At 44.7% G+C, this 27468-nt stretch overlaps 1 protein-coding gene across 1 annotated transcript in view; it reads left to right on the forward strand.

Moving 5' to 3' along the window:
- Nucleotides 1–27468, forward strand: part of hydin (HYDIN axonemal central pair apparatus protein) — a 1234740-nt gene that overhangs the window by 1016869 nt on the left and 190403 nt on the right. Inside the window, exons 62-66 of the mRNA XM_068049816.1 lie at nucleotides 393–544; nucleotides 13663–13849; nucleotides 17044–17155; nucleotides 19047–19307; nucleotides 22765–22910. Coding sequence (XP_067905917.1) covers nucleotides 393–544; nucleotides 13663–13849; nucleotides 17044–17155; nucleotides 19047–19307; nucleotides 22765–22910 — 858 coding nt within the window. The remainder of the gene's footprint in view (nucleotides 1–392; nucleotides 545–13662; nucleotides 13850–17043; nucleotides 17156–19046; nucleotides 19308–22764; nucleotides 22911–27468) is intronic.

The raw sequence follows: 27468 nt of genomic DNA on the forward strand, positions 1-27468 counted from the left end.
AGTTGGCTCCAGGTCTTATTGCCGCCTTGGTCCAAACATGGACAGAAGTGCTAAAATCCAGAGGCAAGGTGAGAGTGACTGCCCTTGACATCAAGGCAGCATTTGACTGAGTGTGGCACCAAGGAGCCCTAGCAAAACTGAGGTCAATGAGAATCAGAGGGAAAATCTTCCACCTGCCAGTCATTCCGAGCACAAAGAAAGTTGGTTCTGGTTGTTTATTCATCCTTAACCTTTCAATTTTATACCTCTTAAATTTATTGTGCATTTCTTTACCTGAAACATAGATTGCCTGATGACCTAAGAATTAAAATCAAAACAGGGTGTCTAATATTTACAGTTGCGTTTTCCAATGATAAGTTTTGGTTCATCATTTTTTTGTTTTTGTTTTGTAGGTTGCAGCTCGCATTGTTGATATTTTTGATGTGGAGCCCACCCGGATGAACATCCTGAGCTATTCACACAAGTTTGTCGTTGTCAGGTTCACTCCTCAGACAATGCAGAACTATCAATGCATATTCGAAGCCCTTGTGGAACCAACACCTGGGTACATCATTGGTCTATAGAAATTATAGATATTGTTATCTGCTAATGGGGCAGAGCAGCAAAGAGATCTGAGATACAATACAAGTTGATAAGGCCATAAAAAGTTCAAACAAAGTACTGGAATTCATTTCCAGAGGAATAGAATACAAAAGCAGGAAGGCGATGTTAAATTTGTATCGAATCTTGGTTTGGCCATGCTTAATAGTGCAAAATTCATTGTGCAGTGCCTGCACTTTTGACACTCTGGGCACACACTTCTGATGCAGGTGGATCCAGATGCCATCTTGGATAGGGTGTTAGTACACACAGGGAGCATGCACCTGACATATGATGATGTCAATCAACATGTAATCCTGATTTGAAACCAGCACTGCCATTTGAGCTCAACGCTCCAGCCAATGCCCTCTCTTAAATGAGGACAATTAAACACACATTCAGCAGCAGGAAAATCCCCTCTTCAGTGCCATTACAGGGAATCATCAACTACTTTCAAACAAGTTGCTTATTGATTTGTATTGGTTGTTGCTGAATTTGCAGAAGGATTTAGCATTTTGTACTGTTACTAAAAGTTGCTGAAGTCTACATGGAGTGTTGTGACAGGTGCTGAAGGAAATGATCCTGACTTCATAAATTCTACACAAATCACTTGCTCCCAGACATGGGTGTAGTAGTTTACATCCCTCTTGGCCAACAGCATAACTTGGAGAATAAGCAGAGGGAGTGGAGGAAGCTGAGCTGCTGAAGAGATAGGATGAGGGAGAGAACAGCTCTCAGCAGGAGGCCATATCCACCTTGGGAGCAATTATCATATCTCACCCTCAGTAAAGAATAATATGTCAGCTGTCTCAATTTAATAAGGGGGTGGTTACTGTCACACCTGCAATTTCAGAGTAAGGCAAGGATAGCATTGCCAGTGGCTGTGAAGATGACAGTAATCATGAATTTCCAGGATGAAGCAGTTAATATATGCAAAACTTCCCAGTTTGCAATCCATAAAGGAAGTCACTGAGGCTTTCTATGCAAAGAGAGCTGAATACATTTCATTCACTCTCTTGTCAGAGAAACAGGTGAGCAAGCATATGGCTTTGTGAGGATTACAGGCCTCTCCATGGTGCAGGGTGTCATTGACTAAACATGCATCACTTTGCAGGAGCCACTTGTAAATTGAGATCTTAACTGGAAGGGATTCCACTCCCTCAATGTCCAGCTGGTGTGCTACCATACTCAGCAAATCATGCAGGCCAACACTTAGTATCCTGACAGCAGTTATGATGCTTCATTCGGTGGCAGTCAACTGCACCATCAGCATTTGAGCCACCAAGACAAGCCAGAGGGTGGCTATTGAGCTATCCACTGACCAATTGGCTCATGACTCCAGTGCACAACCATGCACATTTGAGAAGGATGCAGGTAGCAGAAGCCATGCTACCTCATGAAATGTGATCAAGTAGACCATTGGTCTGCTTAAACAACACTTCTGCTGCTACGACCGCTCTGGAGGATCCCTGCAGTACTCAACATCGCGTGTTTCAAGATTTGTCCTGGTCTGCGACAAGCTGCATAACCTCACCATCGTGAGGTCACAGATATATGAGGCCAAGGGCAGAAATGTGGGCATGAGAGCAGGGGGGTGGGTGTTGAAATGGCAAGCGACCAGAAGCTTGGAGTCGTACTTTTGGACTGAGCAGAGGTGTTCTGCAGAGCGGTCAAACAATCTGCATTTGGTCTCCCCAGTGTAGAGGTGACCACATTGTGAGCAGCGAACACAGTATACTAAATTGAAGGAAGTACAAGTAAATCACTGCTTCACCTGGAAGAAGTGTTTGGGGCCTGGAATGGTGAGGAGAGAGGAGGTAAAAGGGCAGGTATTACACCTCCTGGAATTGCATGGCAGGTGCTGTGGGAAGGGAACGAGGTGTCAGGGGTAATGGAGGATGTCGCGGAGGGAACGGTCCTTCAGAATGCTGAGGGGGAGGAGAAGGGAAGATGTGTTTGGTGGTGGCATCATGCTGGAGGTGCCGGAAATGGCGGAGGATGATATTTTGGATGCGGAGGCTGGTTGAGTAGAAAGTGAGGACAAGGGGAACCCTGTCGCGGTTCTGGGAGGGAGGGGAAGGGGGGAGGGCAGAAATGCAGGAAATAGGTCGGACACAGTTGAGGCCCTGGTCAACCACAGTTGGGGGGATTCCTCAGTTGAGGAAAAAGGAAGACATGTCAGAAGCTCTGTCATGGAAGGTTGCATAATCAGAACAGATGCATCAGAGACGGAGAAACTGGGAGAATGGGATGGAGTCCTTACGAGGAAACAGTGTGTGAGGAAGTGTCGTCGAGGTAGCCGTGGGAGTCGCTGGGCTTATACTGAATATTAGTACTCAACCTATCCCCAGAGGTGGAGACAGAGAAGTCAAGGAAGGGAAGGGAAGTGTCGGAAATAGACCATGTAAAGGTGAGAGAAGGGTGGAAATTGGAAGTTTTCCAGTTTGCGGCGAGAGCAGGAAGCAGCACCAATACAGTCATCAGTGTTCCAGTGAACATTAACATAAGCTCGAGGAGCAGCACCTGATCTTTCGATTAGGCACTCTACAGCCTTGTGAACTGAACATTGAGTTCAATCATTTCAGAGCATGACTGGCCTTTTATTATATATTTATATTTTCTTTTATTTTTTTAACCAACCTGCCTGTTTTTCATGCAGACAGAGCTGCTCATTATTCTGCTATTAACATTCTCTCTGGCATTAACAAGCATGAACACACTCTTTGCCTTTATCCCATGAGAGCTTTATTATTTAATCTCTCCTGCCCTCTGCCCGATCACACACCCTCCCATTTGTTCTCTTCCCCACAAAGCCCCCAGCCCTCTTCACTTGCTTAAACTCTAATTCTTTTCTAACCATGGCCAGTTCTGATGAAAGGTCACAGACCTGAAATGTGACCTCTATCTATAATTCTTGCACCTCTCTGTAACTTCCTTGCAAATTTGTTCCTCTGCATCTTTCCTGCTAGTTGGTGGCCTATTGACTTTTTTTTATTCATTCATAGGATGTGGGCATCGCTGGCTCGGCCAGAATTTATTGCCCATCCTTAAATGCCCTTGAGAAGGTGGTGGTGAGCTGCCTTCTTGAGGTAGGTACACTCACAGTGCTGTTTGGAAGGATTTTGAATTAGCAAGAGTAAAGGAATGGTGATATAGTTCCAAGTCAAGATGGTGTGTGACTTGGAGGGGAACTTGCAGGTAGCCGTGTTCCCATGCATTTGCTGCCCTTGTCCTTCTAGTTGGTAGAGTCGTGGGGTTGGAAGGTGCTGTCCAAGGAGCCTTGGTGCATTGCTGCGGTACATCTTGTAGATGGTATACACCGCTGCCACTGTGCGTCGGTGGTGGAGGGAGTGAATGTTTGTAGATGGGGTGCCAATCAAGCTGGCTGCTTTGTCCTGGATGGTGTCAAACGTCTTGAGTGTTGTTGGAGCTGCACCCATCCAGGCAAGTGGAGAGTATTCCATCACACTCCTGACAGGCTTTGAGGAGTCAGGAGGTGAGTTACTCGCCGCAGGATTCCTCGTCTCTGACCTGCTCTGGTAGCTATGGTATGTATATGGCTACTCCAGTTCAGTTTCTGGTCAATGGTAACCCCCAGGATGTTGATAGTGGGGGATTCAGCAATCGTAATGCCGTTGAATGTCAAGGGGAGATCGTTAGATTCTCTCTTGTTGGAGATGGTAATTGCCTGGCACATGTGTGGCACGAATGTTACTTGCCACTTATCAGCCCAAGCCTGGATATTGTCCAGGACTTGCTGCATTTCTACAGAGACTGCTTCAGCACCTGAGGAGTCGCAAATGGTGCTGAACATTGTGCAATCATCAGCGAACGTCCCCACTTCTGACCTTATGATTGAAGGAAGGTCATTGATGAAACAGCTGAAGGTGGTTGGGCCTCGGACACTACCCTGAGGAACTCAGATGATTGACCTTCAACAACCACAACCATCTTTCTTTGTGCTAGGTATGACTCCAGCAAGCAAAGTGTTTTCCCTCTGATTCCGATTGACTTCAGTTTTGCTCGGGCTGCTTGATGCCATACTTGGTCAGATGTTGCCTTGATGTCAAGGGCAGTCACTCTCACCTCAGCTCTTGAGTTCAGCTCTTTTGTCCATGCTTGAACCAAGGCTGTAGTGAGGTCAGGAGCTGAGTGGCCCTGGCGGAACCCAAACTGAGCGTCACTGAGCAGGTTATTGCTGAGCAAGTGCCACTTTATAGCACTGTCGATGACATCTTCCATCACTTTACTGATGATTGGGAGTGGACCTATGGGGCGGTAATTGCCTGGGTTGGACTTGTCCTGCTTTTTGTGTACAATCTGGGCAATTTTGCACATTGCTGGCTAGATGCCAGTGTTGTAGCTGTACTGGAACAGGGGCGCGGCAAGTTCTGGAGCACAGGTCTTCAGTATTATTGCTGGAGTATTGTTAGGGCCCATAGCCTTTGCACTATCCAGTGCCTTCAGTTGTTTCTTGATATCACGCGGAGTGAATAAAATTGGCTGAAGACTGGCATCTGTGATGCTGGGGACTTCAGGAGGAGGCTGAGATGTATCATCAACCTGGCACTTCTGGCTGAAGATTGTTGCAAATTCTTCAGCCTTATCTTTCGCACTGATGTGCTAAGCTCCCCCATCATTGAGGATGGGGATATTTGTGGAGCCACCTCCACCAGTTAGTTGTTTAATTGTCCATCACGATTCATGGCTGGATGTGGTAGGACTGCAGAGCTTAGATCTGATCCGTTGGTTATGGGATCGATTTAGCTCTGTCTATCGCCTGCTGCTTATGCAGTTTGGCATGCAGGTAGTCCTGTGTTGTAGCTTCACAAGGTTGACACCTGATTTTGAGGTATGCCTGGTGCAGCTCCTGGCATGTCCTCCGGCACTCTTCATTGAACCAGGGTTGGTCTCCTGGCTTGATGGTAATGGTAGAGTGGGGGATATGCCAGGCCATGAGGTTACAGATTGTGGTTGAGTACAATTCTGCTGCTGCTGATGGCCCACAGTGCCTCATGGATGCCCAGTTTTGCATTGCTAAATCTGTTTGAAATCTATCCCATTTAGACAGTGGTAGTGCCACACAACACAATTGAGGGCACCCTCAATATGAAGGCGGGGCTTCGTCTCCACAAGGATTGTGTGGTGGTCACTCCTACCAATACTGTCATGGACAGATGCATCTGCAAGAGACAGATTGGTGAGGATGAGGTCAAGTATGTTTTTCCCTCTTGTTGGTTCCCTCACCACCTGCCGCAGATCGAGTCTAGCAGCTATGTCCTTTAGGACTTGGCCAGCTCGGTTAGTAGTGGTGCTCTCAAGCCACTCTTGCTGATGGACATTGAAGCCCCCCACCCAGAGTACATTCTGTACCTTTGCCACCCTCAGTGCTTCCTCCAAATGGTGTTCAACATGGAGGAGTACTGACTTATCAGCTGAGGGAGGCCAGTACATGTTAATCAGCAGGAGGTTTCCTTGCCCCTGTTTGACCTGATGCCATGAGACTTCATGGGGTCCGGAGTTGATGTTAAGGAGGATGTCGAGATTCTTGAGTGTTGTTGGAGCTGCACCCATCCAGGCAAGTGGAGAGTATTCCATCACACTCCTGACCTGTGCCTTGTAGATTGTGGAACAGCTTTGTGGAGTCAGGAGGTGAGTCACTTGCCACATGATTCCTAGTCTCTGACCTGCTCTTGTAACCACGGTATTTATATGGCTACTCCAGATCAGTTTATGGTCAATGGTAATCCCTAGGATGATAGTGGGGGACTCAGTGATGGTAATGCCATTGAATGTCAAGGGGAGATGGTTAGATTCTCTCTTGTTTGAGTCACTGTCACTGATGGTCATTGCCTGGCACTTGAATGGCGCAAATGTTACTTGCCACTTATCTGCCCAAGCCTGGATATTGTCCAGGTCTTGCTGCATTTCTACACGGGCTGTTTCAGTATCTGAGGAGTTGCGAATGGTGCTGAACATTGTGCAATCATCAGCGAACATCCCCACTTCTGACTTTATGATTGAAGGAAGGTCATTGATGAAGCAGCTGAAGATGATTGGGCCTAGGATACTACCCTGAGGAACTCCTGCAGTGATCTCCTGGAGCTCAGATGATTGACCTCCAACAGCCACAACCATCTTCCTTTGCGCTAGGTGTGACTCCAACGAGCAGAGTGTTTTCCCCCGATCCCGATTGACTCCCGTCTTGCTAGGGCTGCTTAATGCCATACTCAGTCAAATGCTGCCTTGATGTCAAAGGCAGTCACTCTCACCTCACCTCTTGAGATCAGCTCTTTTGTCCAAGTTTGAACCAAGGCTATAATGAAGTCAGGAACTGAGTGGCCCTGGCGGAACACAAACTGAGTGTCACTGAGAAGCTTATTGCTAAGCGGTGCCGCTTGAAAGCACTGTTGACAACACCTTTCATCACTTTACTGATGATTGAGAGTGGACTAATGGGGCGGTAATTGGCTGGGTTGGACTTGTCTTGTTTTTTGTGTACAGGACATACCTGGGCAATTTTACACATTGCCGAGTAGATGCCAGTGTTGTAACTGGAACAGCTTGGCTAGGGGCGCGGCAAGTTCTGGAGCACAGGTCATCAGTACTATTGTCGGAATGTTGTCAGGGCCCATAGCCTTTACAGTATCCAGTGCCTTCAGTTGTTTCTTAATATCACGTGGAGTGAATCGAATTGGCTGAAGACTGGCATCTGTGATGCTGGGGACTTCAGGAGGAGGCCGAGATGGATCATCCACTCGGCACTTCTGGCTGAAGATCGTTGCAAATGCTTCAGCCTTATCTGTTGCACTGATGTGCTGGGCTCCCCCATCATTGAGGATGGGGATATTTGTGGAGCCACCTCCTCCTGTTAATTGTTTAATTGTCCACCACCATTCACGACTAGCTTAGCTCTGTTTATCGCATGCTGCTTATGCTGTCTGACATGCATGTAGTCCTGTGCTGTGGCTTCACCAGGTTGACACATCATTTTGAGGTATGCCTGGTGCTGCTCCCTAGCAAGCCCTCCTGTACTCTTCATTGAGGGTTGACTGCCAGTTTGATGGTAAGGATAGAGTGGGGGATATGCTGGGCCATGAGGGCATTTAAGAGTCAACCACCTTGTTGTGGGTCTGGACTCATATGCAGGCCAGTCCAGGTAAGGACAGCAGACTATATCGAACAATGTATTTGCACCTTGTTAGTTCCTTAGCTCCAGCCAAATAAATTCTGTCCTTGACCCCTCTGGGACGTCCTCTCTCTCCAGCACTGCAATGTTCTCCTTACCCAATACCTCCACCCATCCTCTTTTTCTTCCTTTCCTATCTTTCCTGAGTAGAATAGAATCATAGAAAGTTTAAGGCACAGAAAGAGGCCATTTGGCCTTGTATCCATGAATATTTAATATTTTAATATTTAATATTTCGTTCCCAGTTCTGCCCTTCTTTGAGCCAGGTCTCTGTTATCACCAAAGCATCATATTTTGTCATAGCAAACTGTGCCTGTAACTTGCCAATCTTATTTACCACACTGTGCATTCACATATCTGCACAGGAGCCCTGATTCAAGCTTTAGTACTTTCTCCTTTACTCTGACCCCACCTAATAACTTACAGTTCCCGACTCTAGTGGTATCTGTCTCTCACAGTATTCTGTGCACCTTGGTATCCCTTTCTGATATTTCCTCGTGGTCCCCACACCCCTGCCAATTTCGTTTAATCCCTTCCCAATTGCACTAGCAAATCGCCTGCAAGGAACTCACACCTGGCTCCATTTAGGTGCAACCTGTCCAGCCTGTACAGGTCCGTTCTCCCCCAGAGCTGCTCCCAGTGTCCCAAGAATCTAAAGCCTTCCCTCCTGCACCATCCTTCCAGCCACACATTCATCTGCTTTATCCCCCTATTTCTATACTCACTTGAGTGTGGTATTGGGAGTAATTTGGAGATTTCTACTTTTACAGTCCTGCTTGCTAATTTCCTACCTAACTCCCTAAATTCTGACTGCAGGACCACATCTCTCTTTCTGCCTATATCTGTCTTACCAATGTGGACCACAACTGCTGGCTGTTCACACTCCCCCCTCAAGGTGCTCTGCAGCTATTCAGTGACACCCTTCATCCTGGCACCAGGGAGGCAACATACCATCCCAGATTTACATCTGCGGCTGCAGAATCGCTTGTCTATTTCCCTAACTATCAAATCTCCTATCACTATTGCTCTTCCAGTCTTCTTTGTGTTCCCCTGTACAGCTGAGCCACCTGTAGTGCCATGGACTTGGCTCTGGCTCCACTCCCCAGATGAACCATCACTCTCATCAATATTCAGAACTGAATACTGATTGGAGATTGGGATGCACTCAGGGGACTCCTGCACTACCTGCCTGTTTCTTCTCGACTGTCTGGCAGTCACCCATTCCCTTTCTCCCTGCATACCCTTAAGCTGCAGGGTGACCACATCTATAAACGTGCTATCCACGAAGCTCTCAACCTCACAGATGCACCGCAGTGACACCAGCTGCGGCTCAAATTCTGAAACCCAGAGCTCAGGCTACTGCAATTGACAACACTTCCTGCACAAATGGTTATTGTGTCTTAGAGTTCCAACATAGCACAATATGTGCACTCTCGAGGTTGGAGCAGCCCTGCTATTCTTCTATCTGTTAGTTAGTAAATCTTGCTCCTGCAATAAACCTTACTCTGCAAAGTGCTAATAAACCTTACTACTGCTAATAATAAATCTCATTATTTTTAATAAACCCTACCAATGCTAATAAATCTTATTACTATTCATAAATCTTACCAATAGTAATAAACCTTACTTCAAAATAAAAGCTAAGTCTCACCAGCTACTCACTTTTTACTTATTAATTAATATTTTTAATGTTTTAAACTCCCAGTTGTTTAGACTCAGTCACTTTGCAGCAATACTCACCAACCAGTCAGCTCACGATTTCCTGTGATGTCATAGTTTGATTTTTTTTTTTTCTTATTTTTTCAATCTCCGGTGCACCCTGCAAACCGCTGCAACCGCGCCTCCCAACTTCCTCCAGGTAAGTGGAAGACCCCAAGCTTGGGTCTCACTTTAATCTCCCCCCGGTAGGTTTCTCACAAGTTCATCACTGCTGGCGCCTCTCCCGACTCCCTCCAGGTAGTTTTGAATGTGTGAGGGTGAGATGAAGCTATGAATATTAGATATGAGTTATGATTGATGGGCATTGTTGGTAGGTGAGCGATGAGGTGTGATGAATTGAACAGTGTTGGAGATTAGTGATGCTTTTGGTAGGATTGGATGTGGCATTTGAAGAAGCATTCATTCGCATGAGGTCATGGAACTTCTTGCACTGCATCCAGGTCCTCGGTGCTAGACTGCTGGCATTGACTGTGACAGCTATCTACACCCACTGCTTTCGCAATGTTTTCCTAGAGGGCCTCCTGCCTCCTCTCCCCACCCCCCCCCCCCCCCCCCCCACAGCCCTGTAAATAGAGAACATTTTTTCTCCTCTCCACCTCTTGCACCAATGTCTCCAGTGCAGCATCTGAGAACCTTGAACCATGTCCCCTCCTTTGTTGTGCTATTTGCCACTTTTCCAGAAGATCAAGCACTCTTAACCAGACATTTTCAGCATCTATTCCAGCCATAATGCACCTCACCTTTAAGAGGTGCTAGTCTTGCATGACCTTGGGCCCCTGCTGAGCCGCACAGCCACTCACTGCACCTTTCGCACTGGGTTGTATACTACAAACATTTAAATGAGCAGACAGCACAAGGTTTGCATGCTGCCTGCATCAGATGTGAGTTCATCTTGCCTTGCAATCCCTGGGCCCATTTAACTAACTTGCTGGAGTTTTTTGACGAAGTAACAGAGAGGGTTGATGAGGGCAATGCTGTTGATGTGGTGTACATGGACTTTCAAAAGGCATTTGATATAGTGCCACACAACATGCTTGTGAGCAAACTTGTAGCTCATGGAAGAAAAGGGACGGTAGCCACACAGATACAAAATTGGCTGAGTGACAGCAAATAAGGAGTAATGGTTAATGGATGTTTGTCGGGCTGGAGGAAGGTTTGTAGTGGAGTTCCCCAGGGATCAGTGTTGGGACCCTTGCTTTTCCTGATATATATTAATGACCTAGACCTTGGTGTACAGGGCACAATTTCAAAGTTTGCAGATGATATGACACTTGGAAGCATTGTGAACTGTGAGGAGAATAGGGTAGAACTTCAAAAGGACATAGATTAGTTGGTGGAATGGGCAGGCAGGTGGCAGATGAAGTTCAATGCAGAGAAATGTGAGGTGATTCATTTTGGTAGGAAGAACATGGAGAGACAATGTAGAATAAAAGGTACAATTCTAAAGGGGGTACAGGAGCAGAGGGACCTAGGTGTGTATATGTGCAAAAGTCATTGAAGGTGGCAGGACAGGTTGAGAGAGCAGTTAATAAAACATACAGTATCGTGGGCTTTATTAATAGGGGCATAGAGTACTCGACAGGTTTGCGTCTGCCTGCAATGAATTTGGCCTAACCATCAGCCTCAAGAAAACGAACATCATGGGGCAGGATGTCAGAAATGCTCCATCCATCAATATTGGCGACCACGCTCTGGAAGTGGTTCAAGAGTTCACCTACCTAGGCTCAACTATCACCAGTAACCTGTCTCTAGATGCAGAAATCAACAAGCGCATGGGTAAGGCTTCCACTGCTATGTTCAGACTGGCCAAGAGAGTGTGGGAAAATGGCGCACTGACACGGAACACAAAAGTCCGAGTGTATCAGGCCTGTGTCCTCAGTACCTTGCTCTACGGCAGCGAGGCCTGGACAACGTATGCCAGCCAAGAGCGACGTCTCAATTCATTCCATCTTCGCTGCCTTCGGAGAATACTTGGCATCAGGTGGCAGGACTATATCTCCAACACAGAAGTCCTTGAAGCGGCCAACATCCCCAGCTTATACACACTACTGAGTCAGCGGCGCTTGAGATGGCTTGGCCATGTGAGCCGCATGGAAGATGGCAGGATCCCCAAAGACACATTGTACAGCGAGCTCGCCACTGGTATCAGACCCACCGGCCGTCCATGTCTCCGTTATAAAGACGTCTGCAAACGCGACATGAAATCGTGTGACATTGATCACAAGTCGTGGGAGTCAGCTGCCAGCATTCGCCAGAGCTGGCGGGCAGCCATAAAGACAGGGCTAAATTGTGGCGAGTCGAAGAGACTTAGTAGTTGGCAGGAAAAAAGACAGAGGCGCAAGGGGAGAGCCAACTGTGCAACAGCCCCAACAAACAAATTTCTCTGCAGCACCTGTGGAAGAGCCTGTCACTCCAGAATTGGACTTTATAGCCACTCCAGGCGCTGCTTCACAAACCACTGACCACCTCCAGGCGCGTATCCATTGTCTCTCGAGATAAGGAGGCCCAAAAGAAAGAAAGAGAGTACAAGAGCAAGGAAGTTATGTTGAACTTGTATAAGACACTAGTTGGAGTATTGCATCCAGTTCTGGGCGCCGCATTTGAGGAAAGATGTGAGGGCATTGAAAAGAATACAGAAAAGATTCACGAGAATGGTTCCAGGGATGAGGAATTTCAGCTATGAAGATAGATTGGAGAAGTTAGGACTGTCTTCCTTGGAGAAGAGAAGGCTGAGAGGTGATTTGATAGAGGTGTTCAAAATCATTAGTAGATAGAGAGAAACTGTTCCCACTCATGAAAGGATCAAGAATGAGAGGGCACAGATTTAAAGTATTTGGTGAGAGAAGCAAAAGTGACATGAGGAAAACTTTTACGTGCAGCGAGTGGCTAAGGTCTGGAATGAGCTGCCTGAGAACGTGGTGGAGGCAGGTTCAATTGAAGAATTCAGAAGGGAATTAGACAGTTTTATGAAAAGGAAGAATGTGCAGCGTTATGAGGAGAAGGCAGGGAAATGGAACTGAGGGAATTTCTCTTCCAGAGAGCCAGTGTGGACACGATGGGCTGAATGGCCTCCTTCTGCACTGTAATGATTCTGTGATTTGAGGCTATTCTATTTTGCCCCCTTTGAGTACTGTGCACAGTTCTGGTCTCCATCTGACAAAAAGGATATGAACCACTGGAGGAAGTATAGAGAAATAATACAAGGATGTTACCAGACTGATAGAATGCAGCTACCAGGAATGATTGAGGTGACTGAGGATCTTTTCTCCAGAAAAGACCAAGAGGAAACCTCAGAGGCATTTAAAATTATGAAGGGATGTGACAGGCTAGATGTGGAGAGACAGCTTCCATTTGTGGATAAGTCCATTTTTTAAAAATTCTTTTCATGGGATGTGATCAAGGGGCATAAATATAACATAACCACAGACAGATCAAATGAAGAATTTAGAAGGGATTTCTTTACAGAGAGTAGTGAGAATGTTGAGCTCACTGCCATCATGGTTGAAGCAAATAATACTGGCACTTAAGGCTGGATTCATTCATGATGGATATCGTGAGGGATATAGAGGCAGGATGAAGAGTACAATCACCAGTGTAGAATGGGCTGAATGGCCTTTTTCTGTGCTGTACATTTGGTGTAATCACACTCCAATATATTTATTTCTAAAGTGTAGTATTTATAGTGTCTGCTCCCAATAGATTTATTATCAGACCGTTTAAGGTTCTGGTGATTTACACAGCACCTCTGGGTCAGGAAAGGTGAAAGTTGCCCCTGATCACTGTGTAGCAATCCCTGTTGGAAGTGCACAGATCTGATATCGCAAGAGGATAGGATCAGGCTTCGATATGACCTACACTCGCAGTCTAGGCTCACAGACAAGGAACGATGACTTGGGCAAGTTAGCAGATGGATACTAGCACTCCTGAAACAATAGACCAGGAAAGCCACAATCTGCAGATAAAAGCAAGGAGGAACAGAGAAATCTCTATGAAGCAAAAATCTGAACATTTTTAAAAGCGGTTTGCAAGATTGGTATTAAAGACTGAATGATGACAATTCCGATATTTTTGTCATTTTCACACAAAATTAGGTAATCAAAGATTCATTTGTTCTGTGTCACTTTGTTTTCTCAGTCAGTGAAAATTGCATTCTCTTCTCATCTTGTTTTTTTCAGTGTCCCTAAGTCGAAATCCCTGATATTTGATATTGTTGGAGATGGGAACCTACCCCGGATCAATGTCCTTCAGCCTTTGCTGCGCAATAAGATAGGGAATCCCTTGCTAATCTACTCACGTTTACTGTTGGATCAAATAGAGAAGCTGCCCGTTGTCCTGAAAAATGATGGTACCTTACCTGCGCAGGTAAAGTGGTGAAATCCAGGGTTTCATATTCAGTAGTAATGCAGTGGCACAAAAATGTTTCCATTTTAGTTTTGCTGTACTTCACTCATCAATTGTTTTCTACTGCTGCAGCAGAACTTTCAAATCATTGAATGGAATTGGGCACTAGTGTCAATGCTCTGATCTGAGGATACTTTTGAGATGACTAACAGTGGCACAATATTGATCTGAGGCTAATGTAGAATTAAGGGATAATTTATGCCGTTCCCATAGCTTTTGGAAGAATATCCCAATTTTAAATGAAAAATGAGGAGGAAGAGGACTATTTGGAGATTATGCCTTCAGTTGTATGACCTAGAAGTCTGAATACCCAATACTTCCCCCCCAGGTTTCACTGCCTTCTTATCTGAACAACCACTAGGGTTTCAAGAGGTGATGCCTGGCTTATATTATAGTCCTGTCTTTTGGACACAATATTATAATATAAATAAGGTGTAATATCTTTGAAGGCTGACAACACCACCTCATAAGGTAGCTTTGTGTCTATCTCAATGGCAAAATGTTGACAGGGGTAAAGATAACTAGCCAACCATGAGCTCCATTTAGTCTTGGGTCCAACGCCTTGTTCATTCGTATGGGTCTGCAACATGATTTAATGACCAGTAGTGACCTTCCCTGATGTCAGGAGAGGTCAGAGGGTGAAGTCATAAATGCAACTTTGTAGCAACTACATGTTGCCCTTGTGTCCAAGTCTACCCTGCAGTGTAAATCTGCGTAATTGGTGCATCAGTCAGGCAGTGCAAGAACAAGAAATAGGAGTAGGAGTGGGCCTTACAGGCCCTCAAGCCTGCTCTGCCATTCAATAAGCTCATGGCCTCAACTCCACTTTCCCACCTGTTCCCCATAACCCTAGACTTCCCTATCATTCAAAAATCTATCTCAGCCTTGAATATATTCAATGACTCAGCCTCCACAGCTCTCCAAGGTAGAGAATGATGAGCCTCAAAATAATTCTGCCTCATCTCTGTCCTAAATGAGCAGCCCCTTATAGTGAAACTATGTCCTCTACAAGCGAAACATCCTCTCAGAATCTACCCTGTCAAGTCCCGTCGGAAACTTATGTTTAGTGAATCAAGATAACATGTGAACCAATCTACCCCACATACTATTGAAGTACATGCACAAATACCTACACAATTAAAAAGGAGTTCACAATCAATACATTCATCACAGGATTGAAACTCCTTGTGGCCAGTATAATCTGTTCAGATTCATCATTACCTTCATCGAATTCCTCAGACCTATCTTGCTCAACTCTGGGTAATTCACCACATAATACTGAGTCACATCTAAAGTGAAAGTGTCAATTAACTTTTCCTTGGACATTCCTAGGTTCCATTCCCCCATTATTGCTGTTCCGGTTTCATTTTCTGATATTACCAGATTTGTTATGTATACCTTCAACACCATTCTATCAGTCTTTAATGCTTCTGTTGCATTGACACCTGTGTCCAATATCTAGACTATTTCAAAAATCTGATAACCGTAAAGTCGTCTTTTCTTTGTGGCACAAAAGAACATCTCATTTGTTCCATGAAGGCTGAAGAGAATGACTGTTTCCCCAGGATTTTTTTTTAAATCAGGTATTTGATCCAGAGGCTCCTTTATAGAACTGAACACAGTTAGAACCAGTTTCCTGTCCATGAAACACTTCAGCACAATCTAGTAATTTAAATTTGTCATTCTGTTAAAATCTGTAATATGTTCTTCCATGGAACAGCCATCCACTTTCCAAAATCTACCAAATTCTGACTAGGCCTCATAGGCATTTAACAGGTCATCTTTCATCCAGGAATTCTAGAATTCCAGAAAAGTGAAAATCTTCATCACTAACAAACTCACTGGTATCCATCTCAGAAAATACCTTTCTTCTGCTTTCACTTCATACAGGAAGTGACAACATAAAGGCCATACCTTGTTTTCTCCATGGTAGAGTCGAAATCCATGTCCACATTATCAGTTTCATTCTTCCACTTGCCATATGGTTCAGACTCTGGAAACATCTGGGGGTAATCAGAGCCCAAAAATTTAAACTTACTTTCTGCCATTTTCCACAATGGCTACTAGGATGTTAGATTTAGGGTAAAAAAAAATCAGTTTCTAACCTCCACCTATCTTCTGCTACTATGTTAGAACTCAGATAGCCAGTTAATGACAAATAGAACACCGAGGCCTAGTCTTCATACACTTCTAAACTTTTATTCGCAGAGACACACATTGCATGTCTGCACCTCCAACCAACAACAACACTTTCAATCTGCTCCGAGATATAAAAACATGGGTGAGTGCCCAATTAATGCCCACCATCTGAATACAATTAACCCCCAACTGATGTACAATTAACAACTTTGTCCTTTGCTGTTTATCTCTGAAAATAACTCAGTATCACTGCCGCACGCTAGTGGAAGTTAAAGTGAGGGATTGGATCTATTACTTTTTGAAGAAATCGGCTTGGTTGATTAATAGATATGGGAAATTGTCAGGAAATACTATACTTTCGGCTTTACAATAGCTCCCCATCCTTTTTCATGGACAATCAGTGTGCGTGCACACCTGTGTGCTATTAATCAGAGGGATTGCTGAGACTCTGGAAAGTATACCATCGGGCCAAGAGAACTCAGGGCATTTCTGCTGTTATCTGTAATGCCAAGCAACGGTCTTTAGAAATTTCAGTCAAGCAGTGTATATTTCATTTTGAATGACATCCTGATTGCCTACTTCCTCATGAACAATACTGTGCCAAGCATCCATTTGTATGTAAAGTGTAACTGAATAAGGAGGAAAATTAGATTCTCAATCTTTGGTTCATATTCCTTTTCCCTTGAGAGAATTTGTCCATGATGCTAGATGTGTGTCTGGGTCTGTATATTTTGTAATACTTGTACTTGGGCAAAAATATTTGAGGGAGTGTTGCTATTATTCACAACAGCAAAAGGGGGCATGACTTAATACTCATTTGCTTGTTGCTTTGTAAAGCCTATATCCTTGTTATTTCCTCTATCAAAACCAGTCCATTGGTATCTGAGGATTACTTGTCTTCTGAGAAATAAGGGCGTAATTGAGGAAGGGGAATTTAACATTTCCATTTTTCCCTTAATTTGCCAATCTCATACCTTTACACAAATAATCTGTGTGCTTGGTGTTTTTCTTGATAGGTGTCAGTTAACCTCTCTGATGACCATGGAGTGTTTTCTCTGAATGAGTGTATTGGTACTAAATGTATCTATCCTAAACGTCGTTATATTAAAGAAGAGCACCCAGAAAAAGGTAACAACTGAAAACCAGCTGCTTTTAGGAGCAGTTTTTTTTTTATAGGGAATTCAACAGAACAAAGTGTATGAAGCATGTAAATTATCATTTAAACTGGTTCAGGGCACATGGTGTGGATGGTAGTTTAATGTGTAATGGATATTGGTTGCGTGTTTGCTTATGGGTTAGAATGGGGTGGATATGTGATAGATGCTGGTTGGGTCAAGGGTGGATGCTGGTCAAGTCGGTCATGGATTCTGTTTGGGGCAGGAGTCGAGGCTGCTTACTGACTTCTATTTGTTCAATTATTCTCACTCAGGTACTGCTTGACTTTACTCCTGATGATTGCTCTCAATATTTCAACAAATGTTAATGTTAAATTATGGTCTTAAATGTGAGTGATGGTGTCAAGCATAACTCCTCCCTTTACAGCAGTGTCACTTAGGTAGTATTATGATTTCACATTTCTGCTGTAGCAGAAAACAACATCGCTGGGACTCCTTCACCCAACTCCACACAGCATAAAAGAATTGGATTACAGTGCAAGGGCAGCTCTCTCCTGCCAGTGGTACTGACATTGTAAGAAGGCATTACTGAGCTCAAATTAAATGAAGTTTGGGTGAAGTAATTTTGTTGTGTATCCAATTTCCTGCTGCCTCAGCATCCATTACGCTTAGTGATCTTCACGCCATATATAATGGGTGTCCAGTGTTCCTAAGGAATGAGCAGTGCATAGGAACATAGAAGCAGAATTCAGCCCTTCGAGCCTGCTCTGCCATTCAATTAGATCACGGCTGATCACCTACGCACTTTCCCACACAATCTCTATATCCCTTGATGTCCATAGTATCCAGTTATTTATTGATTTCTGTCTTGAACCTGCTCAATGATTGAGCGTCCACAGCCCTCTGGGGTAGAGAGTTCCAAAGATTCACCACCCACTGAGGAAATAAATTCCTCCTCATCTCAGTCTTAAATGACCTACCCGTTATTCTGAGACTATGTACCCTGGTTCTAGACTCACCATCCAGGGGAAACATTCTATCTACATCCACCTGTCACGCGCTGTAAGAATTTTGTAAGTTTCAGCTCTCATTCTTTAAAACTCGAGACAATACAAGCCCAGTTTTCTGATCTCTCCTCCAATTCTGCCATCCCAGGAATTAGTCTGGTGAATCTCCATTGCACTCCCTCAATAGCAGATGTATCCTTCCTTTGATGAGGAGACCACAATACTCCAGATGCAGTACTTAGAAGTATGTTTAAATGCACTTGTATGCAGAGTCACTAGCTAAACCTGCTGTCAATCTCTGCACCATTTTTCTTGATTTCTTTCTGCTGTCGCTTTGCTTAAGACTTTGAGGTAATTGTTTTGTTAATTGTTTTGCGTACAGCTCCAACAGAGCCAGGCTGGGTTTCCCAGTGGAAATACCCTTGTTCCCATTGGTTCACCAATCAGTAGCAATGAGGCCGAGACTCAGGATTATCACCAAAATGAAGAAAGGAGAAGTTAGAAGAAGTATTGTGACAGAGGGTTATTAGAACATGGAATGCGCCATTGAGGCCAATACTGTAACATCACTTCAAAGGGCAATGGAAAAATATTTGAAATTATAAAATGTACAGATATAGAGGGAAATTGGATCAGGGTCGATATCTCCAGTTGAGGACCTAGCATAATTATGATGCACCAAATGGTTTCTTGTGTGCTTTAAGTTTCTGAGGATCATTTCCAATTGCTATTGTAGTGCAGGCTGCCACTAGTGATGTTAATCGAAAATTTCATCTTACAAAATACAAATTGATTCTGTTCCCTTTAATAGCTCAAAGGTTCAAAACATAATTTTGGATTGTTTTTAAAGTTGGTATCGAAATAAAACTATGTTTTACTTTATTTTATTTTACACAGTAAAAGAAGGTTGCATGCTCACTATCAAGCTGAACAGTGGGGAAGAGGCAACGTTTGTTGTTGCATTCCAACCAACCTTGGCTCAACGTCTAGAAGGAGCACTGTACCTGACAGTGTTAAATAACCAGTATGAGGACACTATTGTGCAGTTAGTTGGTGAAGGTTACCAGGATGATATCACTTTTGACAACATCCATGGACTTGTGCGAACTGGCACAGTGGAAAATGTTACAAGATTTCTGGAGGACAAAGACATTGAAGGTGAGGATTACTTGCAATTTTGCTGCAATAGCAAGTGTGAATCACAGAAAAATAGAAATTTGTGGCACAGAAGGAGGTTATTCAAACCATCATGTCTATGCCAGCCGAAAAAAAGCGATCCAGCCTAATCCGCTCTCCAGCAGTTGGTCCATAGCCATGTCAGTATTGGCAATTCAGGTGCATTTCCAAGTTTTTTTTTTAAATGCGAGAAAGGTTTCTGGCTCTACCACCCTTTCAGGCAGTGAGTTACAGAACTCCACCACCCTCTGGGTGTGAAACATTCCCCTCAACGTCCCTCTAATCCTTCTGCCAATTACTTTAAATCTATGTCCCCTGCTTATTGACCTCTCTGTTAACGGAAATTGGCCCTTCCTATTCACTCTATCTAGGTCCCTCATAATTTTATACACATCAATTAAATCTCCCCACAGCCTCCTCTGTTCCAAAGAAAACAAGCGTAGCCTATCCAATCTTTACTCATAGCTAAAATTCTCCATTCCTAGCAACACCCTTTTATATCTCCTCTGTACCCACTCTTGTGTGATCACATCCTTCCTGTGATATGGTGAGCAGTACTTTAGCTGTGACTCAGCTAGTGTTTCATAAAGTTGTTGTGTAACCTCCTTGCTCTTATATTCTATGCCTCAGCTAATAAAGGAAAGTATCCATATGCCCGCTTAACCACCTTAGCTACATGTTCGACCTTCAGAGATTTGTAGACATGCACTCCAAGGTCCTTCTGTTCCTCCATACTTCTCCATATTCTACCATTTATTGTGTATTTCCTTGCCTTGCTTTCTTGCCGCAAATACATTATTTCACACTCTTCCGGATTGAATTACATTTGCCACTTTTCTGCCCATCTGACCAATCCATTGATATCTTCCTGCAGTCAACAGCTTTCTCCCTCAATATCACATACACAACCAATTTTAATCATGCCCCCTACATTTGTGTCTAATTCGTTGATATATAACATGAAAAGCAAGGGACCTAATACTGAACCCTGCAGAACCCCACTCTCCCCCCTCTCTCTCTCCCCTCCCTCTCTCCCCCTCCCCCCTCTCTCCTCCTCCCCCCTCTCTCCTCCTCCCCCCTCTCTCCTCCTCCACCTCCTCTCTCCTCCTCCACCTTCCCTCTCCCTCCACTCTCTCTCTCCCTCCCCTCCTCCTCCCTCCCCCTCCCCCCTTCCCTACCCTCCTCTCACCCACCCTCCCCCTCCCTACTCCCCACCTCCCCTCTCGCTCCCCCTCCCTCTACTTTTTAATTTCTTTCCTAGCTCCCTAAAATATGCCTGCATGACCTACCTCACCCCTCTTTCTGCCTGTGTCATTGATACTGATATGGAACACAACCTCTGACTGTTCACCCTTCTCTCCTCAGAATGCTCTGCAGCCACTCAATGACATCCCTGGCCCTAGAACCAGAGAGGCAGAAACATCTGTCTGTTCCCCTAATTATTGAACCCCCTATCACTATTGCTTTTCTAACCTTATTTCTCTCCCACCGGTCCTGTACAGTTGAGCCACCCACGGTGGGGTGGACTTGACTCTGGCTGAGCCCCCAGAGGAACCATCACCCTCATCAGTATTGAATACCAAAGCATCATGTTGCTTTTCATTTAATGTGCCAGTGATTTCACTGGCATTTCATCACTGCAATATTCTGTGGTGTGCAATTAAATTTATTCCTTAGAATGCTGTTAAACTGATTAGGTAACACTGTGTAAACTTGCAGTTCTGCTCCACTTTTGCATTGCTTCAAATTCAATGACTAGATTCTGAAATTAGCATTAGTACAAGGAGTGAAAGCTCCAATGGTGTGATGGAATTCTCTGCACTTGCATGGATGAGTGCAGCTCTAACAACACTCAAGAAGCTGAACACCCTCCAGGTAAAGCAGCCCTCTTGATTGCACCCCATCCACTACCTTAAACATTCACTTCCTCCACCACCAATGCACCATGGCTGCAGCGTGTATCATCTACAAGATGCACTACAGCATCTTGCCAAAGCTTCTTCGACATTGCCTTCCAAACCTGCAACTTCTACCACCTACGTGAACAAGGGCAGCAGACGCATGGGAACAACACCACCTGCAATTTCTTTAAGTCACACACCATTCTGTGTTCAAAATATATCGCTGTTCCTTCACTATCACTGGGTCAAAATCCTGAAGCTCCCTTCCTAACAGTGTAGCTCCACCACATGGGCAGCAGCAGTTCAGGAAGGCGACTCACCACAATATTCTCAAAGGAAATTATAGATGGGCAATAAATAATGGTTTTGCCAGCAATGCTCACATCCCATGAATGAATAGATGAGTAAAAAGAAAAGTTGGGGATTTCAGAGCTGCATTTGCAGGTGACAGTGTAACTCCAGTTTCCTGGAATTCTATGGACATCTAATTGCCAAAAGCACATAATCAGAAAATTGTACCTCTGTACTTGTTGCGATTTGCAGCGCAGTCAAGATACATTTTCTAATTCCTACTTTGAAAGATCACTTCCATCAGCAAACCACCTTCTCTCTGAGCTAAAATGTGAGTTGAGATAGTGGGCCACAGGGTGAAAAGCAAACCCTTTTACCAGTGGGGTACGCACTGGAATGCTGACCACTGGCAGATGTTCCTGATCTCTCCAACTAAGAGACAAACAACACTCTGACAGATCGTATAATAGCTTTGAATTATGAATCATCATCATTGAAAAACCATGGCACTGAGAATGAGTGTGCCAGCCTCTTTAAGGGTTCATGGAAACGTAAATAGGATCTTGGCTCCTTAATGCATTCTCAGCACCTGAACAGCACTGCTGGAGCTCAGCACCCAACTAAAACTGACATTGCATAGTTGGTCCATTTACCCATATTGCACCCTGTTCCTTTTAGGGAAGTCTGTCTGGTGGTTGTATCAACAATAAGCATTCTGGTCTATGGATTTCATTATTTCACGGTCGCCTTGGGTTTCACTATTGCTGATGTTCACACCTTCTTAAAACTGCACAGCATCTGCTTTCTCTGGGTGGGACAAGCACTGAGCTCTGCCCGTGTAGAACCTGTAGCACTGGTCATCCCTGTTCATCAGCTGGTTCTTGAGGTGGAAGGCCATGCAGTTCAGGTTCGCATATCTGTCATGCATGATTACAAACTGATGCTTCTCACACAAACTGTCCCTGCAAAGGGCCATTGTCAAAGAAAAGAAGAGAACTGGTTTCAGTCAGTGGCAGAAGAGAACTCAAGACCATGATGTGTTCTGATTCAATCACAGAAACTGAACCCAACATTGTGTGTGCCAAAATCTGTCCAATTACTTGATCAGATAATTCAGGCTGGTCTGTCCGATCAAAGCATTAAATGTTGTCTTATTGGATTTTTTTTACTTGAAAAGTGAGGTTCTCAGCAGTCTGGTTGTAGAATAATGGACACATTGAAAATGTTTTTATTGTCATCCATCCCAGCAACTCACTTGGACCACATTCAATTTGGAGATTGCCATATTGGCAAGCCTTATCAAGTGACCTTCACAATGACCAATCGAAGTGTAGCAGACGTGGTACGATTTGAGTGGCTTTCAGACATCAGCGAGCTCAACATCTCCCCACAGGTAATTGAAGGGTTGGGACCAAACATAGCATCACCAAAACTGCTGTAGGGTTGAACTAATTGGACTAAAGGCTGACAAGTCCCCTGGATCTGTTGACCTGCATCCTAGGGTTTTAAACAAAGTGGCTGCAGAAATAGTGGATGCATTGGTTGTAATCTTCCAAAATTCCGTAGATTTTGGAAAAGTCCCAGAGGACTGGCAATCTGCAAATTTAATGCCCCCGTTCAAGAAAGGAGGGAGACAGAAAGCAGGAAACTATAAGCCAGTTGGTCTAACATCTGTCATTGGGAAAATGCTGCAATCCATTATTATGGAAGTAGTTGCAGGGCATTTAGAAAATCCTAATACAATCAAGCAGAGTCAACATGATTTTGTGAAAATGAAATTGTGTTTGTCAAACTTATTAGAATTCTTTGAGGATGTAATGAACAGGTTGGATAAAGGGGAACCAGTATAGAGTATTTTGATTTCCAAAAGGCATTTAGTAAGGTGCCACATAAAAAGTTACTACACAATATAAGAATTCATAGTGTTGGGGGTAGTTTATTAGCATGGATAGAGGATTGGCTAACTAACAGAAAACAGAGTTGAGATAAGTGGGTCACTTTCAGGTTGCCAAACTGTAATTAGTTGGGTGCCACAGGGATCAGTGCTGAGATCTCAGCTATTTACAATCTATAATAATGATTTGGATGAAGGGACGGAGTGTATTGTAGCCAAATTTGCTGATAGATGGAAAAGCAAGTTGTGAGGAGGACGCAAAGGCTTGAATTTTACCAGCCCTTTGGAGACGTGCTGGGAGACGGGAGGGGTTGGTAAAATGGAGTTGGAAGGTTTTGGGATGGAAGCCCGATGTGTTCTTGCCACCAGGGAATATTCCGAGTGGTGGGAATGGCAGCAGCTCGACTGCCTGCTGACCAGAGGTGGGTGGCCAATTAAGGTAATTAATTGGCCATTGACGACCATTTTACCAGGATGCTGGCATATTACCAGCATCAGAACAGCCTCCCCTCCACATGTGGAAACCCCCAGCTACATCAAGGCAGCCTCTCAGTGGCTCCCCAGGGGGAGAGGGAGCTTTCTTTTCTGTAGGATCCATGTCTCACAGAGGGCCCACTGGCAACAATGACCATTCTCACAGCTCTGTGCTGCCACTGGAAGATTCACCCCTCCAATCACCAGGGCCTGCCTGCTTGGCACAGGCACATCAACATTTTTTATGCCTGCCCCTTTGAGGCACCCTCTCTTCCTGCTTGCAGCCTCAGCAGTGGCCACCTCTATTAATGGCACTGCCAAGGCTGCAGAGCTGCCGGCTCTCTGATTTGGGCTGGTGGCTTAGAGGGACAGCCCACTATCCTTAATGGGCCGACAATCTCAGTGACAGCCTCTTAATTGGCCACCGTCGGTAAAATTACCACTGTGGTCCCACCATTCGCCCATATGGGCTCAAGGCCGCATTTGGTCCCACCATCGGGACTTGCGGCATGCTGATCAAATCCTGGTCAAAGAGTCTGCAAAGGGAAATAGATAACTTACGTGAGTGGACAAAAATTTGATAGATGGAGTATAATGTAGGAAAATGTGAGGTTATCCATTTTGGTAGGAAGAATCAAAAAAAAAATTAAATGGAGAGAATCTACAGAATGCTGCGTGAAAGAGGAATCTGGGTGCCTTCATACATAAAACATAAAAGGTTAGCATGCAGATACAGCAAGTAATTAAGAAGGCAAATGGAATGTTGGCATTTATTACAAGGGCAAAAGAGTATAAAAGTAGGGAAGTCTTGCTACAATTGTAAAAGACATTGGTGAGCCGCACCTGGAGTATTGTATACAGTTTCAGTCTCCTTATTTAAGGAGGAATATACTTGCATTGGAAGCAGTTCAGAGAAGGTTCACTGGGCTGCTTACTGGGATGAAGGGTTTGTCTTATGTGGAAAGGTTGAGCAGGTTGGGCCTATATTCATTGGCGTTTAGAAGAATGAGAGGTGATTTTATTGAAACATATAAGATTCTGAGGGGGCTTGACAGGGTAAATGCTGAGAGGATGTTTCCCTTCATGGGAGAATCTAGAACTGGGGGGCACAGTTTCAAAACAAGAGATCTCCCTTTTAAGGAGGAGATGAGGAGGATTTTCTTCTCTGAGGGTCATTAATCGTTGGAATTCTCTTCCCCAGACAGCAGTGGAAGCTGGGTCATTAAATATATTCAAGGCTGAGTTAGATTTTTGATCTACAAGGCAGTCAAGGGTTATGGGGGGCAGGCAGGAAATGGAATCAAAGCCAAGATCAGATCAGCCATAGGTGGTCTTCCCAGGGGGTAGTCATCGCCACCGGTAGAGACCTTTTAGTGGCCCTGGATTGTCCCCAAAGAAGGCCCCCCCCCCCCCCCGATCCCAGTAGGAGGCGACCAGGCTTTACCTGGAGGCATCGGCATGCAACAGTGGGCCCTTCTGCCTTGAATAAAATTGAAATGGAGGTGCGAAGAGGCCCTTAAGTGGCCATTTAAGGGCGTCAATTGGCTTGGGGTGGGAAGGCTGTTCTTGGCCTTCCCCACCCCAGACAAAATGGCAGGGGGCCCAGGCAACGTCGGGAACATGACCCTTGCCATTGTAAGGTTTCGGACCTTAACTGAGTTCTTAGACAAGACGAAAAGGGCAATGGACAAAGGTTTTGATGCAACAAGTAAATGATGGTGCAGGCTCGAGAGGCTGCATGACCTACTGTTGTTCCTGTTTCTTATGTTCTTATGTTAACACTTCAAATAATGTCAGATACGATACTAACAAAGAATGCATTGCTGAATTATTGCCCCTAAACCCAGCCACTTACATTTTCCTGTGCTTCCATTGACATTGATGCCAGCTACTACCCAGCAATATGCTATGCCAGCCAATTTCTCTCCAATATTCCCTCCATGCAAGCAATTGAGGGCAAGTACTGGAAGAAAGGAGGCAGTAGAGGGACTGTGGCAATCACAGGCAAGAGGACTAATCAGAAAGTGGAACATGGTCCCCTCTCCCCCTCACAGACTCACCAATTCCTTCTCTCTGACTTACCAGGTCCTTCTTTAGACCCACCAAATCCCTCCCCCAGACCTAAATGGATCTCTCCTCAAGAACCACCAGCATATGAAGTTCATTGTGGGGAGGTATAAAGTCATTTGGATATGAGAAAAGCAAATCAGAATACTTTCTTAATGATGAGAAATGAAGGTCTGTGGAGGAACAATGAGATTCGGGTGTCTACACAAAACACAGATACAAAAAGACTCTTGAAATGTTGGTCTTCGTCTTAAGGGGCTGAAATAGAAAGGAGCAGAAGTTATGCTTCAGTTGTACAGAGCCTTGTTCAGACCACATCTCGAGTACTGCATTCAGAAAAGTTATACTGGTCTTGGAGTGGGGTACAGTTGTGATTTGCCAGAATGACACCAGGGATTAAAGGGCTAATTTTCGAGGACAAGTTGCATAAAATTTACTTGTATTCCATTGAGTTTAGAAGGTTGAGGTGTGATCTAATTGATGTATTGAAAATGATAAATGGATTTGACAGAGTGGATACCAAGGAATTATTTCCAGTGGTGGGGAAATTTAAACAAGTGTGCATAATTTTAAAATTATAGCTCGGCCATTCAGAGTGAATTTACACTAAAGAGTAGTGGAGCTTTTCTCGCAAAAGGTTGTGGATCCTACAGGTCAATTGAAATTTTCAAGATTAAGATAGATTTTTGTTAAGTAAGTCTATTAACGGATATGGATTAAAGAAAGGTAAATGGAGTTGAGGTACAACTCATCCATGAACTAATTGAATGTTAGATCAGGTTAGAAGCACTGAATGGCCAACTCTTGTTCCTATGAGCTGTGTTTTATTTCGGCAGCAGGGGTCCTGGCGGTGGCAGAGAATCCTCCTCAGCCCTCTGAACCCCATTGCTATTTAACGGATGGCAGGCAGCCAATTAGCTGCCTGCTGTTGGGGACACAGTTCCTTTAAGATTTATTGGGAATCTAGAATAGTGGGAATGGAGGTAAAGGCAGTTGTATGTTCCTCCTGCAGAATGTGGGAGGTAAAGGTCGCCAAGAGTGTCCCTGCTGACTGCATCTGCGGGAAGTGCACCCAACTCCAGCTCCTCGCAGACCGCGTTAGGGAACTGGAGCTGGAGCTGGATGAACTTCGGATCATTCGGGAGGCGGAGGGGATTATTGACAGGAGTTATAGGGAGGCAGTCACACCTCAGGTAAAAGAAGTAGGTAGATGGGTTACCGTCAGGGGAAGGAAAGGGAACCAGCAGGCAGTGCAGGGATCCCCTGTGGCCGTTTCCCTCAACAACAGGTATACCGTTTTGGATACTGTTGGGGGGGACGACTTACCAGGGGTAAGCAATGGGGTGCAGGTCTCTGGCACAGAGTCTGTCCCTGTTGCTCAGAAGGGAAAAGGGAAGAGGAGCAGAGCATTAGTCATTGGGGACTCCATAGTTAGGGGAACAGATAGGAGGTTCTGTGGGAACGAGAGAGACTCACGGTTGGTGTGTTGCCTCCCAGGTGCCAGGGTACGTGATGT

Source organism: Heterodontus francisci, chromosome 17, assembly GCF_036365525.1.
Source record: "Heterodontus francisci isolate sHetFra1 chromosome 17, sHetFra1.hap1, whole genome shotgun sequence".
NCBI lineage: Eukaryota > Metazoa > Chordata > Chondrichthyes > Heterodontiformes > Heterodontidae > Heterodontus > Heterodontus francisci.